Raw genomic sequence first — 12198 nt, forward strand, 5'->3', positions numbered from 1 at the left:
TAGCTGCACTTGCTGGTGAATTTGTAACAGGATAACATTACCATGTGCAGTCAGTCCTGGGGGGCTTTATTAGATGCTATAATTAGCCTGCACTGAATGTGATCATTTTGGCCTCCCTTAATTCTCTGCCTTTTCCTTTTCTGGTTACTTTTCCTTTCCCCCCATTGCTATTCTTTAACAAAGTGGCCCAGTTCGATTATCTTAATGTTTGCATTGCACTTATACCTTCAGTGATGGGAGTGCCATTTAAAAAATAAATAAACACTGTAAATTAAAGATAAATTAAGGCTAAGTGAGCCAGTTTGGATAAAAGAAATACTGCCTGAATTTCCATGCAAACTTCAAACCCAAGTCTAAACCATTTAAAATATGTTGGAAGGTCAGATAAATCCCCCCTCCCCCCATCATCTCTCCTTGAGTCTTAAACAGATCTCCTCCATTTGCTGAAATCCATCTCAGCAGGTCTGGCTGGTGTCTTCAGTTCTCATGAGTTCTGGCAGGACTTTCAATGCATCAAGGATGAGAGGGACAAATTATGCTGTTTTGTGATATCTCTGACCCAGAGTAGCTCTTAAGATTTGAATAGTCACATGTCAGAGACAGCTAGATAAGAGAACCCCCTTAATGGAACCTCATTGCAGGTGGGGCAGAAGCAGTTATAAAATTACAGGGGCTCTGGTGGGTTTGGAAAAGTTGAGTGAAAAGTTGAGGAGGAGGAAATCTCTAAGGTTTAGATCAACATCTGATTTGTGGAGGGGTAGCAATACATTTAAGATATGATAAAGCATAGTGTAATCTCTCATCCTAGAAATATAAATTGTACTTCATAAAATAATTCTGTACACACATCATATTATCCAGGAAAATAATTGTGCAGTATTGACTGTGCCAGTTTATGTGGATTTAGCCGATGGCTATTGTATATAAAACACACATGGGCAGGGAAAGTATATAATAGACCCTATAGCCTCCAAAGCTGAGCCTGAACACTAGTGACGTTAGGACCCAAACCTGTGAGTAACAATTTCCCCTGAGTTCCCTCAAGTGCCACTGAATTGAATAAAGCTCAGTAACAAATGGGATCAAGTACTAAGCTATTGAATTGTGCTACCTTTGTTAAGCTTTCCCCCATTCAAGTTTTTAAAAAACTTGCTAAAGATAACTATTTTTGTATCACAGAGTATTAAAACACTGAGACAACAGATTATCGCGGTTAGGGAGTTTGAAAGAAATGCTGATCCATGACGTATCGGATATCTCAGAGGGGGTGTGTAAGGAGCAATAAGCTGGTTTAAAAGTAAACACTGAACCTCAGAGGTAACCTCTTTCTCCTCCCTATTCTACTTTCTCCCTAGCTCACAACTCACTGCCAAATGGTAGTTTTACCATAACACAGCACACAAGTCAGACAATCTAGTGTTTCTTGTAAGAAACAAGACACATCAGTTTTCCATAACCTTTTCTTTCCTTCTCATTTCCTCTGTTTCCTTCTTAGACTAAGCTGTTTGCCAGACTTAATATCTACTCAATATGCAAATTCTGATAATCTAGAAAAACATAATTCCACTGAAACAGTCAAGTTTCTATCATCTTATTGTATTCAAGACCACAGATTTTGGCAAAGAACCAAATTAAAATACAGACAAGAAGCCTCTTAGTTAATACTGAATATGTTACTGGCAACTAAGAAACTGATTCAGCAAATACTTACAGTTGCTTACCTTCATGTGCAGCAATGGAAGTACTTCAATGGAAGTACGTAAGCAAAGTTGAGTACTTCCATATAAGTGTTTCCAGGATCAGGTCCCTTAATGGATGACTTTCAGTTACAATAGTACACATAAGTCCATTTGTCTGCACTGTTCTGTACAGAGTACATTATTTCTTAAAATGTTTTATATATTTAAAAGGACATATTTTATTTTAGGCACAGGCAGAGGACACAAATTTAATGCAGTGGAGCACTCGTAGTTTGCTTACGGGATGGTGCAATGTATTAAGAATTGTAATAGTCAAAGAATTTTACTTTAATTGACAGACATTCAAATAAAAATCCACACTCCTTCCTTATCAAGAGGAATCAGCAAAATAGCACAAGAATGATGCACTTGTTTGGTATTTTTAAAGTTATTTTTAGACATACTCTGAAGGTAGGCACCACCCTCCTGGTCCTCTGGACTAGAGTTGGGTGCAATTTTTCAGTCAAAACTTTGTTTTCTATGAAGAATACAGATTTGCAACACAAACATTCTGTGAATTTTGTCAAATTTGGCAAATTGTTTTGGTCAACCTTCCCCACCCCCAAATTCTGAAAAAATCAAAACATTTTATGAACTCTATGACCGGGGTCCCAGGGGACCCACACTGAGGTTACTTAATTAAATGTAAAGAATGGAGCAGACAATCCCCAAAGCTGGTGGTCATTCCAGTACTTAGATCCACCAAGTTAGCCTCAAACAGCTTCTATAATATCTTACTGGTTACCCAGAAGCCAAAACACAGTTACCTTAAAGTAACCCAGCCTTAGGCCTCCACCCAACACCCAAGTCAAATATGATGAAGATTACTAAAAATCTTATTCATCATATAAGAAAGTGAGATCGGACACATTACCTCCCAGGTTAAGGAATATTTCAGATCTTATCCAAATACAGGCTTACAGCCAATTCTTATTAACTAAACTAAAAGTTATTAAAAAAGAAAAGAGGGAGAGTATTGGTTAAAAGATCAGTATACATACAGACATGAGCAGGGCCGGCTCTAACTTTTTTGCCGCCCCAGGCAAAAAAGAAGAGCACCGCCCCGCCGTAACCCCCCCACAAAGCGCCGCACCGCCGAACCCCCCCCCGAGTGCTGCGCCGGGCCGCCCAAACCCCCGCCCCCAAGCGCCGGGCCACGCCACCAAAGACCCCCCCCCCCGCCTCCAGCGCCACCGAAACACCCCCGTGCCCCGGCCGAAACAAATAAAACCAAAAAACCCTCGAGCGCTGCCCCGCCAAACAAAAAAACAAACACACCGCCACCCCAACATTGGCCGCCCCTTCTAAGGTGCCGTCCCAAGCACTTGCTTGGTCGGCTGGTGCCTGGAGCCGGCCCTGGACATGAGTACAGTTCTGAGATCAGCTTCATAGTAGAGATGCTGAGCTTTGTAGTTGCAAAGAGTTCTTTCAGAATTAGTCCATAGGTTTATTCCAATGTTCATATTTAGGGTGATTCAGAAGGACTGGAGATCTAAGTCTTACGACTCAAGCTTCCCCTGCATAAAGCATCAAGCAGATCTGAGATGAAAGGATCAGTTCCCAAGAGTCTTTTAAACAGTTTTCTAGCAGCTTCTTGACCATACAATCCTGGGTGAACAATAGGCTTTTAATGTAACCTTCTGTTTCCCAAACATCACGTAATCAACTACATGGATTAACATAAGGTAATTTATCCATTAAACAGTTCATATACATTTTACCACAAACTTTAAAGGGAGATATAGACAATGACATTATTTCACCCAAGATTCGTCTAAATGTTAATATTCCCTTTCATCGCTGAATCAATAGCTATAGTGATAGACAGGAACTGTCTGTTTACATGGCTAACATCTAACAAGATATAAGTAAACACATACAATTAGTATCACCTCTAATTTTCTAACAATACAGGTTTGCATTTCAAAGTTCTAGCCTATCTAACCTGTCTCTAAAGGTTGACCCTGGGTCATTTAGCCTGCAAGCTACTTAACCCTTTCTGGCCATGTCACAGACTTTTTTTAAATCATTTTTTAAAATTTGAAATGACTGTTTACTTTAAAATGTCCTTTGTTTTTAAAATAAAACTAATCAAAAACATTTTAAAATGGTCAAAAACAAAACAAATCATTCTGATTTTGAAAGAAACGAAACGTTCAGAATGGAATGACATTTTGTCTTGATTCGCTGAAAATTTCAAAAAATTTAGTTGTTCATTTGACCCTAAACAATTATTAATTATTATTTATTTAATTGGTAGCAAACCAAGAAATCCATTATTCATCCAGCCCTACTCTGGACTGCCTCAGTTACTCCCTGGCTGTTCTGTGCCAGTCTGCTTCTTAATCTAAAGATCCCTCTCCATGTGCTTGCTTGTGCTGGCCTGCCCCCTCTTGGTGGTTTTAAGATTGCTTTTTATTATGGTGCCTGCTGTGAAAGGGCTTTTCGCAGCTTAGCAACACTAGAGCACAAAGAGAATGAATGCCAGATAGCACTGAAGGGAGCCTAACTGCTGAAAATCCCAGGTTATCAGTAACACCTCGAGAGTCATAATTAATCTTCAGTTAACCAAGAGTTTAGGTTATCTGCAGTCTGATATAAAGGGTTTTGCTTTGTATGCACAATAGCGTGTGTTTGTGTTTATTAGAGAGAGAGAGAGAGCGCCCTCTAGGGATATTGCAAAGGATATATCTGTCTTTCAGGAAGGTTAATTTTCACATCTAAACAAGTTTTGTTCTCTTTGAAAGCTATTGGTATTCCTGGTATCTTCTATTAGCAGGAATGTGATAAATGGTTCGGCCCACCCCTTAGACAGCTGTGAGGAAATTATTTGAATTCAACTAATAAGTTTCTTTTTATGCCTAGAGTTAATTATTACAGCTGGAGGTGAAAATGTGCCTCCGATCCCAATTGAAGATGAGGTCAAAAAGGAACTGCCCATTGTTAGCAATGCTATGTTGATTGGAGATCAAAAGAAGTTCTTATCAATGTTGCTGACCTTAAAGGTAAACTACTTTTACTGTTGATTTCGAAAAAATCACACCCCACTAAACTCCTGAGATCTAAAACCTTCCAAATGTGTGTGTGTGTGTGTGTGTGTGGTTCCACATTGGGAAAAATGTTCAAATTACAGAGCAAAGTGTGCTGGCTTTACTCACACGGGTAGATTTGCTGTGAGCAAGCAGGATTTGGCCCTTATGCTATATAGCAGAAGAAATACTTCACATTCATTTCTAATATTTTTCCATAAACAAAACATGACTTACTTTCAGTCTAAAATTCAAATTCACTTTCATTAAGAAAAACCTGAAAGAGCAGAAGTGAAGTCTTCATGAGAGAGTACAGCATTTGCCTTCTCTATACTGGCTGTTGTCACTCTGGACAGGCAGAGTCCTTAGAAGTTTAAAGTCTCAATACATAAAAAACCAAAGGCAACACAGTTTCATAGCTATTTACACAAGAGGTTTTTTTGGCCATGTTTGCTCATTACAATTTATGCTTAAGACAGAGAATGTTTGCTTTCTCACAGACCCTATTTTCCACCTATTTGTTCCTTTAGGGAAGAAATCTAAGAATGAATTTAGGAACAAGATTATGAATAGCTGAGCTACAGGATCAAGCCCAACTTGTTAAAATGCAAATATTATAGTAACAGAATGAAAACAAGGGCCCAGTATATTATTATATAAAACTTCTTGTCTCGGGTGTCCTAGCGTTAGTCACCCTTTACATTTATTATCTCTGTCACTGATTCCTCCCCACCACCAAGTATAAAAAAAATATTTTTTCTAATTTTAAACAGCAGCCCTGTCTCGAGAGATCAAACAGAACTGTACAATTTTCAGTAATCTATTTTGTAAATAGCATCTTGAATACATTTCTTGAAATAACAATGCAATTGATTTGGAAAAACACAGGGTATGTCTACAATGTGATAAAAAACCCACAGCACCCAGTCTGAGAGCCTAGATCAGCTGACTTGGGCTCCAGGGCTTGGGCTGCAGGGTTAAAAATAGCAGTGTAGAGGTTTGGGCTTGGGCTCAAGCCCAGGGCGTGCGACTCCCTCTCCCTCACAGGGTGTCAAAGCTGGGCTCCAGCCCAAGCCCAAATGTCTACACTGAAGTTTCATAGCCCTGCAGCCTGAGCCCTGCAAGCCCGAGTCAGCTGACCCAGGCCAGGACTTTTAATGCAATGTAGACATACCCACAGTGGTAATTTATTCAAAGTATATACAGAGCTTTTTCTATGTTAAATATTTTGACATGTTTCAAATGTGATAACAGCACATACATGACGATCACATATTAGCCAGCATGTTCGCATTATGTGGCCAAATTGACAAACTATCTTATCTAGCAACAGTCTACAAATGGTCCCATTTTGTAGACTTAGGACTGCAGTTTGGACTGTTTCACTTAAGTTTTGATATTCTGAGCTGCCCTCAAATTCCACTGATTTGAGTGGGGATTGAGGACACTTAGTGCCCTATAGGAGCAAGCCATTAATACTGAAACTCTGTCACTTGATATTGTAGAGTACTCTGGACCCAGATACATCCGATCCTACTGACAATCTGAGTGAGCAAGCCAGAGAATTCTGCCAGAAAATTGGCAGCAAAGCCACTAAAGTGTCAGAGATTGTGGCAACAAGAGATCAGGCTGTTTACCAGGCCATTCAAGAAGGAATCGATAGAGTCAACATGAAGTCCACGGCCAGTGTTCAGCATATTCAGAAATGGACAGTCCTGGAAAGAGATTTCTCCATTTCTGGTGGAGAATTTGGTAAGACCGCTGCATACTAATCTATACTGAGATACTTAGTGAATACAGGAGGGGTGAGGAGTACTGTAAGATTGGGATGACTATTTCTCAGGAATGATGGAGCTGGGAGTTATATAGCTCTTCCCAAACAAGTGGCAATTATCTGATAGCAATTCACACTGTCAGATTACAGAACAATGATATTGATACAATCTTAGGGATCTCAACCACTCCAAGATAAAATAAAATCATATTACAACTTGAAATTTAAACTATGGTTTGTGAAATATGGGAGCTTCATAAAAACCTTCATATAACATACTAGTAAGTTATCTTTGTTCAGTTTTTTTAAAATTAACAAATTCAAGAAGTCCTACAATACTGGTGTCAGTGAAAGAATCAAAAATACAAAAAAAAATTTATATAATCTATTTGCCAACCTATTTAATAATCGTTAATTGTGTCCACAGCTTTTTCTCTTTTTAGAAGATGGTCCAATGAAATCAGTTTGATCAGAGAAAACAAAATCTTATTGTAAACCTTGCATAAAAATTAACCAGGAAATCAAGGTCATTTGGCAGCCAGAGCCTGTCTTTTGTGGTGAGGGAAAATTATGAGCAATAATTAAAGATCTGTTGGTGAAAGATGTTCTAGTTTCTTGCTTCACCAACTTTAACTTCTAACTAATGAAATACAGAATATTTATGTGGACTCCTGTAAGTATTTAAAGATGTATTGTGTGACCGGGATCCCAGGGGAGCCACACTGAGGTTACTCAATTTGGGCAAACTGCAAAGAATGGGGCAGGCAATCCCCAAAGCTGGTGGATATTCCAATACTTAGATTTACCAAACCAGCACAAAACAGCTTCTATAATACCTCACTGGTTACCCACAAGCCAACAACACAGTTCCCTTAAAGTAACCCAGCCTTAGGCTTCCACCGAGACACCCAAGTCAAATATGATGGGGATTACTGAAAATCTTATTAATCATATAAGAAAGTTCTACCCATCCCAAAAGATCAAACACATTACCTCCCAGATCTTCCCCAAATACACGCTTACAGCCAATCTTTATTAACTAAACTAAAATTTATTTAAAAAGGAAGTATTGGTTACAACAGGGGTGGCCAGCCTATGGCCCCAGAGCCGCATGCGGCTCTTCATAAGTTAATATGTGGCTCCTTGCATAGGCACTGATGCTGGGGCTGGAGCTATAGATGCTAACTTTCCAGTGTGCTGGGGACTGCTCAGTGCTCAACCCCCTCCTCTGCCCCAGGCCCTGACCCCACTCCACCCCTTCCCCCGAGTTTGCCATGCCCTCGCTCTCCCCCTCTCCCCACCAGAGCCTCCTGCGCACTGCGTAACACCTGATTGCAGTGGTCGGGAGGCGTGGGGAGGGAGCGGGAGGCACTGATTGGTGGGGCTGCCGGTGGGCAGGAGGCGCTGCAGATTGGAGTGTGGGGAGCTGATGGGAGGCTGCTGACATATTAGTGTGGCTCTTTGGCAATGTACATTGGTAAATTCTGCTCCTTCTTAGCCTCAGGTTGGCTGCCCTGGTTTAAAAGATCAGTATACATACAGACATGAGTACCATTCTGAGATCAGTTTTATATTAGAGATTATGAGCATTGTAGTTTCAGGCCTTCTCTTGACAGCATGGAGTCCTCAGGCGAACAATAGGCAATCGTAGAGACTTTGAAGTAGACCTGTTTCCTAAGCATCACTGGTAATTAGCTACATGGATTAACATAAGGCAATTGCCTGTTTTCCAACATTCACAGGCGATTTGTTATATCCTTCAAAGAGAGATGAATATAGTAATATTATTATTTACAGTTCATTTGAATGTTAAGATCTCCTTTTGATCTCTGAATTAACAGAATACAGCATAGACAGGAACCATTTGGTTACACTGTTAACCTCCAACAAGATATAAGTACACACACACAATTAGTATCACCTCTAATTTCTAACAATACAGGTTTGCATTTCAGAGTTCTAGCCCATCTGACAGAGAGTGGCCCTAATTACCATTTACATACTTTTCTAACATGTCTCAGTCTAAAGGTTGAATTTGGGTCATTTATCCTGCAGGATGCTTAACCCTTTCTGGCCCTGTGTCACATATTGTATGAAAGATTTACATTGTTGCCAAATACACAGAACCTCTAGTAAAGGAAGAAAGGGAACATGTCAAAGGTGGTAGGCTAATATACATGTGGGGGGCTTGTTTTTGTCAGTGTTAGTTTCTTCCAGGTTATAATCTTTGCCTTGAGCAGCATCTTGGATACTATCTAGGGGTAAAATTTTCAAAAGTGCCAAAGTCACGTGCCAGTTGTCCAATACCAGAATGATTTCCTATCAAGTGAATTTGAACTGTGCTGGTGGATGAAAAGTTTGAGATCTTGATTCCTTTAGCCACAACATTATTTCAGAACAGCAAAATTCCAAATTCTAGTTTGTGGCTGAACTGAGATGTCAGAAAAATAGCAGTGTGGTATCCATTAAATTCTATTTCTTTAATACTGCAGACAGCATGTCGTCCTTCCTCTAACCAGATAGGGTTATAACAATGGGGTATCCTTTATAGGAATGGGGTTCATGTTTACCAAGTAGATAGATATGACTTTTTCCAAGAAGCTGATTTTTTTTAAAGAAAGTGTCTTGGGCATAAATGAATTGTGGGGCCCATCTAGTAGGGCCTACTGCAAGTTGAGGCAGTTGTTTGGGAAATAATGCATCCACTTCTACAGCCCTGATGACTAATTTCTTTCCACGCAAATCCATCCACACTGTAGCTATAGTTACCTTCCCTGTCCACTACATCTCATCCCACTGACTTAAATCCCTCCAATAGTTTCTTGACTCATTCTGTCTCAGGTTCAAATTAAGCTTCTCCTTCAAGGCTCTGTACTTATATCATCAATGATTATCTACACCAATTGTACTCTTAGCATGCATCCCATGCGTGTGAGATTGGATCCTTTTTTGATAGCAGTATCCGCTATGGCTGCATCTGCTTCCTTCCACCCTCCTGACTAGTGTAGCTGAGGGCATACTCAGTTTCTTCTCTCCATCCATTTTGACTCAGCTATCCCCTACAGCCTCCGTGAGTGAAGTAAGCCTATATCTCCCAACTCCCATTTGAGCCCTGGCTACAGTAATGCTGAGTTATTACATTCCTTGCTCCTTTCAGTATTATAATGATTTTGTCTTTAATGCATATCACATGAGATTGGGGGAGAAGGGGATAGAGAGAAAAGTAAACAAACAAACAAAAACTTCACCCAAAGCAAGATGCAGTTTTTGAGAAGACCCTGTGAGTATGTTACTCAGGATTATTTGAACGCAAAACTATGGTAACTAATCTCTGTTTCCCAGGTGGTGTCAGGAAACAAATCAGTGGGGGGGACAGCACCTCCCTCTGATAAATTATTGGTAAATACACAAATGCTTCCACCCCAAAATCCTTGTTTTTATTGAGTACAAAGCATACATCTAAAATAGAAATAACCTAGATCACCCCAGAATATAGTTACCCGAAGTCTGAGGTGGTATCCAGTGACAACAGCAGGTTTCTGGTGGCTGGCCTTCCTCCTAGGTGCTGGGGAGGTAGATGTCAGACTGCAAACTCATAGAAATCCTCTCAGAAGAACTTCTCCAAAGTACACACACTAACTAAACTCTTATATGTAATTCAAAACATAGCATAACTCAAAATAACCCCTAATGGGCTGACCGTTTCCCTAGCAACAGCAAAGAACTCTCAATTTCTTCTTATCAGTAAAGCAACTCTAGCAAAAAAACCCCCCAAAAACATAGAGACAGGCACCCAGACTAAGGTCAGCTATCTTTAGTAGCACTGCAACTGGGCAGATGTTTTTGTCTGCCTAAGCAAGGCCAAATTCTCTCTCACTATGTGGTGTCCTCACTTCCAGCCCATGGTGGCTAAGTGCACAGATGGCTGCAGGTTATGTCAAGTCCAGGGCTCTTGTAATAAATAGATGCTGTAGTGCGTCTGGTGAAGATGCTCTATGCCGACGAGAGTTCTCTCCCATCGGCATATTATCCATCTCCGCAAGAGGCAGAAGCTATGTCAGTGTGAGAGCGTCCCCTGCCGACATAGCGCTGGTGTGAACAGCACTTAGGTTGCTATAACTTGCGTCGCTCGGGGGGATTTCACACCCCTGAGCAACACAAATTAGATCGACTTAAGCAGTAGCGTAGACCTGCTGTAAGAGAGGGCTCTTTAACTGAGGACATTAAGGGAGAAAGCTCGATTAGTCCTCTTAAAAGTATTACTAAACTGGGAAATAGCTACTTTGTTATCTCTGCTCATGAAGCCTGACATTGCTTTGTCCACAAGTCCTTTGGACTGAACTTTTCTGTTTCTGCCCCAGCTATTCTACAGTTCCTATGAGAGATCAGCCATTGAAGCAACAGGCACATCTACTAGTCAATCCCTTTGGAGGAATGATGTACTAGGACTCATTAATCCTCCAGCTAGGAAACTTTGCTGTAATTTCTCTCTCCTCCTGTAATCAACTTTGGTTTGTTTTTTGGTGGTATGTGTTTTTTTTTAGGTCCTACAATGAAATTAAAACGACCTGCTGTGCTTGAAAAATACAAAGATGAAATTAATTCATTTTACAAAGAATAAAATTAGTCTTCATGCCAAGTATTGTCTGCAAGTTTCCCAAGAAGCAAAACAAATTCACCAACTCTGTGTTACAGGAAACAGCTCCCAACAAATGCATTTGAGGATTTACATTTCTAGGCGAGCACACCTATCATTTGTTTTGCACCCTATGCAACAGGCATTAGAAGAGAAACATCCTGTAAAGATCTAGTTGTAATTCTGCATGCAAAGTAATAAAATTTCTTGCTACAGATAAGTATTCCTACTGCCCTGTCATTGTGAATATTTTACTTTTGGTCTTAAATGAGTTAAACTTAATGACATACTAATGTGGGTGTAACTGTTTATTGTAAGGATGTAGCTCACATTCTTATAGGTTGGGTAAAAGAATAAGGTAAGACTAAGCAACACCCTAATTGATATTTCCTTACAGTTTTTGTAGTTCTGTAATAGGCTAAATAGATTATAGTTCAAATGTTTGGTAGACATAACTAATCAAGTGGCACTGCTTAATGAAACTGCTACATCCTCATAGTATCAATGGCCATTGAGCCATAACTGAAATTAAAAGATCAACAGTTCTATAATGTTTTCAGTTAAGAGCATCTAAATAGTCTTGTACCAAAAGAAATGCTACACATTGTGGCCTTATTAATTCCTCTTTCCAGCCTTGTAGTTTGTCAAGTGAGTTCTGGATTGACCATCCCAAAAAAAGACAATGAAGATTTTTTCAATCTTTGGTTCATGCTGAAAGACACTTTAGTTTAGCATTTCCCAAAGAGTCAAGTGATGACAGGTGGTGGGCATGATCAGAAATAACAGCCCAAGATCAAAACCTAGACCAGGGCAAAGAATGTCTCACTCAATGCAGGGGACCTGAGTCAGAGTGGATAAAAGTAATGATTTGTAAAAAAATATTTAAATGCAGGTTTATTTAAAAAAAACTTTAAAATTAAATTTGAAATTGACAGCCTCTAAAGCCTAAGCTTATCTATTAATCATTTAAATTAAATATAAAGCAGTACATTTGCTGTTGAGTTTTAAAAACAATCAAAG

At 39.7% G+C, this 12198-nt stretch overlaps 1 protein-coding gene across 1 annotated transcript in view; it reads left to right on the forward strand.

Moving 5' to 3' along the window:
* ACSBG1 (acyl-CoA synthetase bubblegum family member 1) overlaps positions 1–11163 on the forward strand; it is a 36891-nt gene extending 25728 nt beyond the window's left edge. The window contains exons 11-13 of the mRNA XM_065412842.1: positions 4605–4744; positions 6274–6520; positions 11087–11163. Coding sequence (XP_065268914.1) covers positions 4605–4744; positions 6274–6520; positions 11087–11163 — 464 coding nt within the window. The remainder of the gene's footprint in view (positions 1–4604; positions 4745–6273; positions 6521–11086) is intronic.
* Positions 11164–12198: the final 1035 nt, after the last annotated feature.

This window comes from Emys orbicularis, chromosome 10 (genome assembly GCF_028017835.1).
Source record: "Emys orbicularis isolate rEmyOrb1 chromosome 10, rEmyOrb1.hap1, whole genome shotgun sequence".
NCBI classification, from domain to species: Eukaryota; Metazoa; Chordata; order Testudines; family Emydidae; genus Emys; species Emys orbicularis.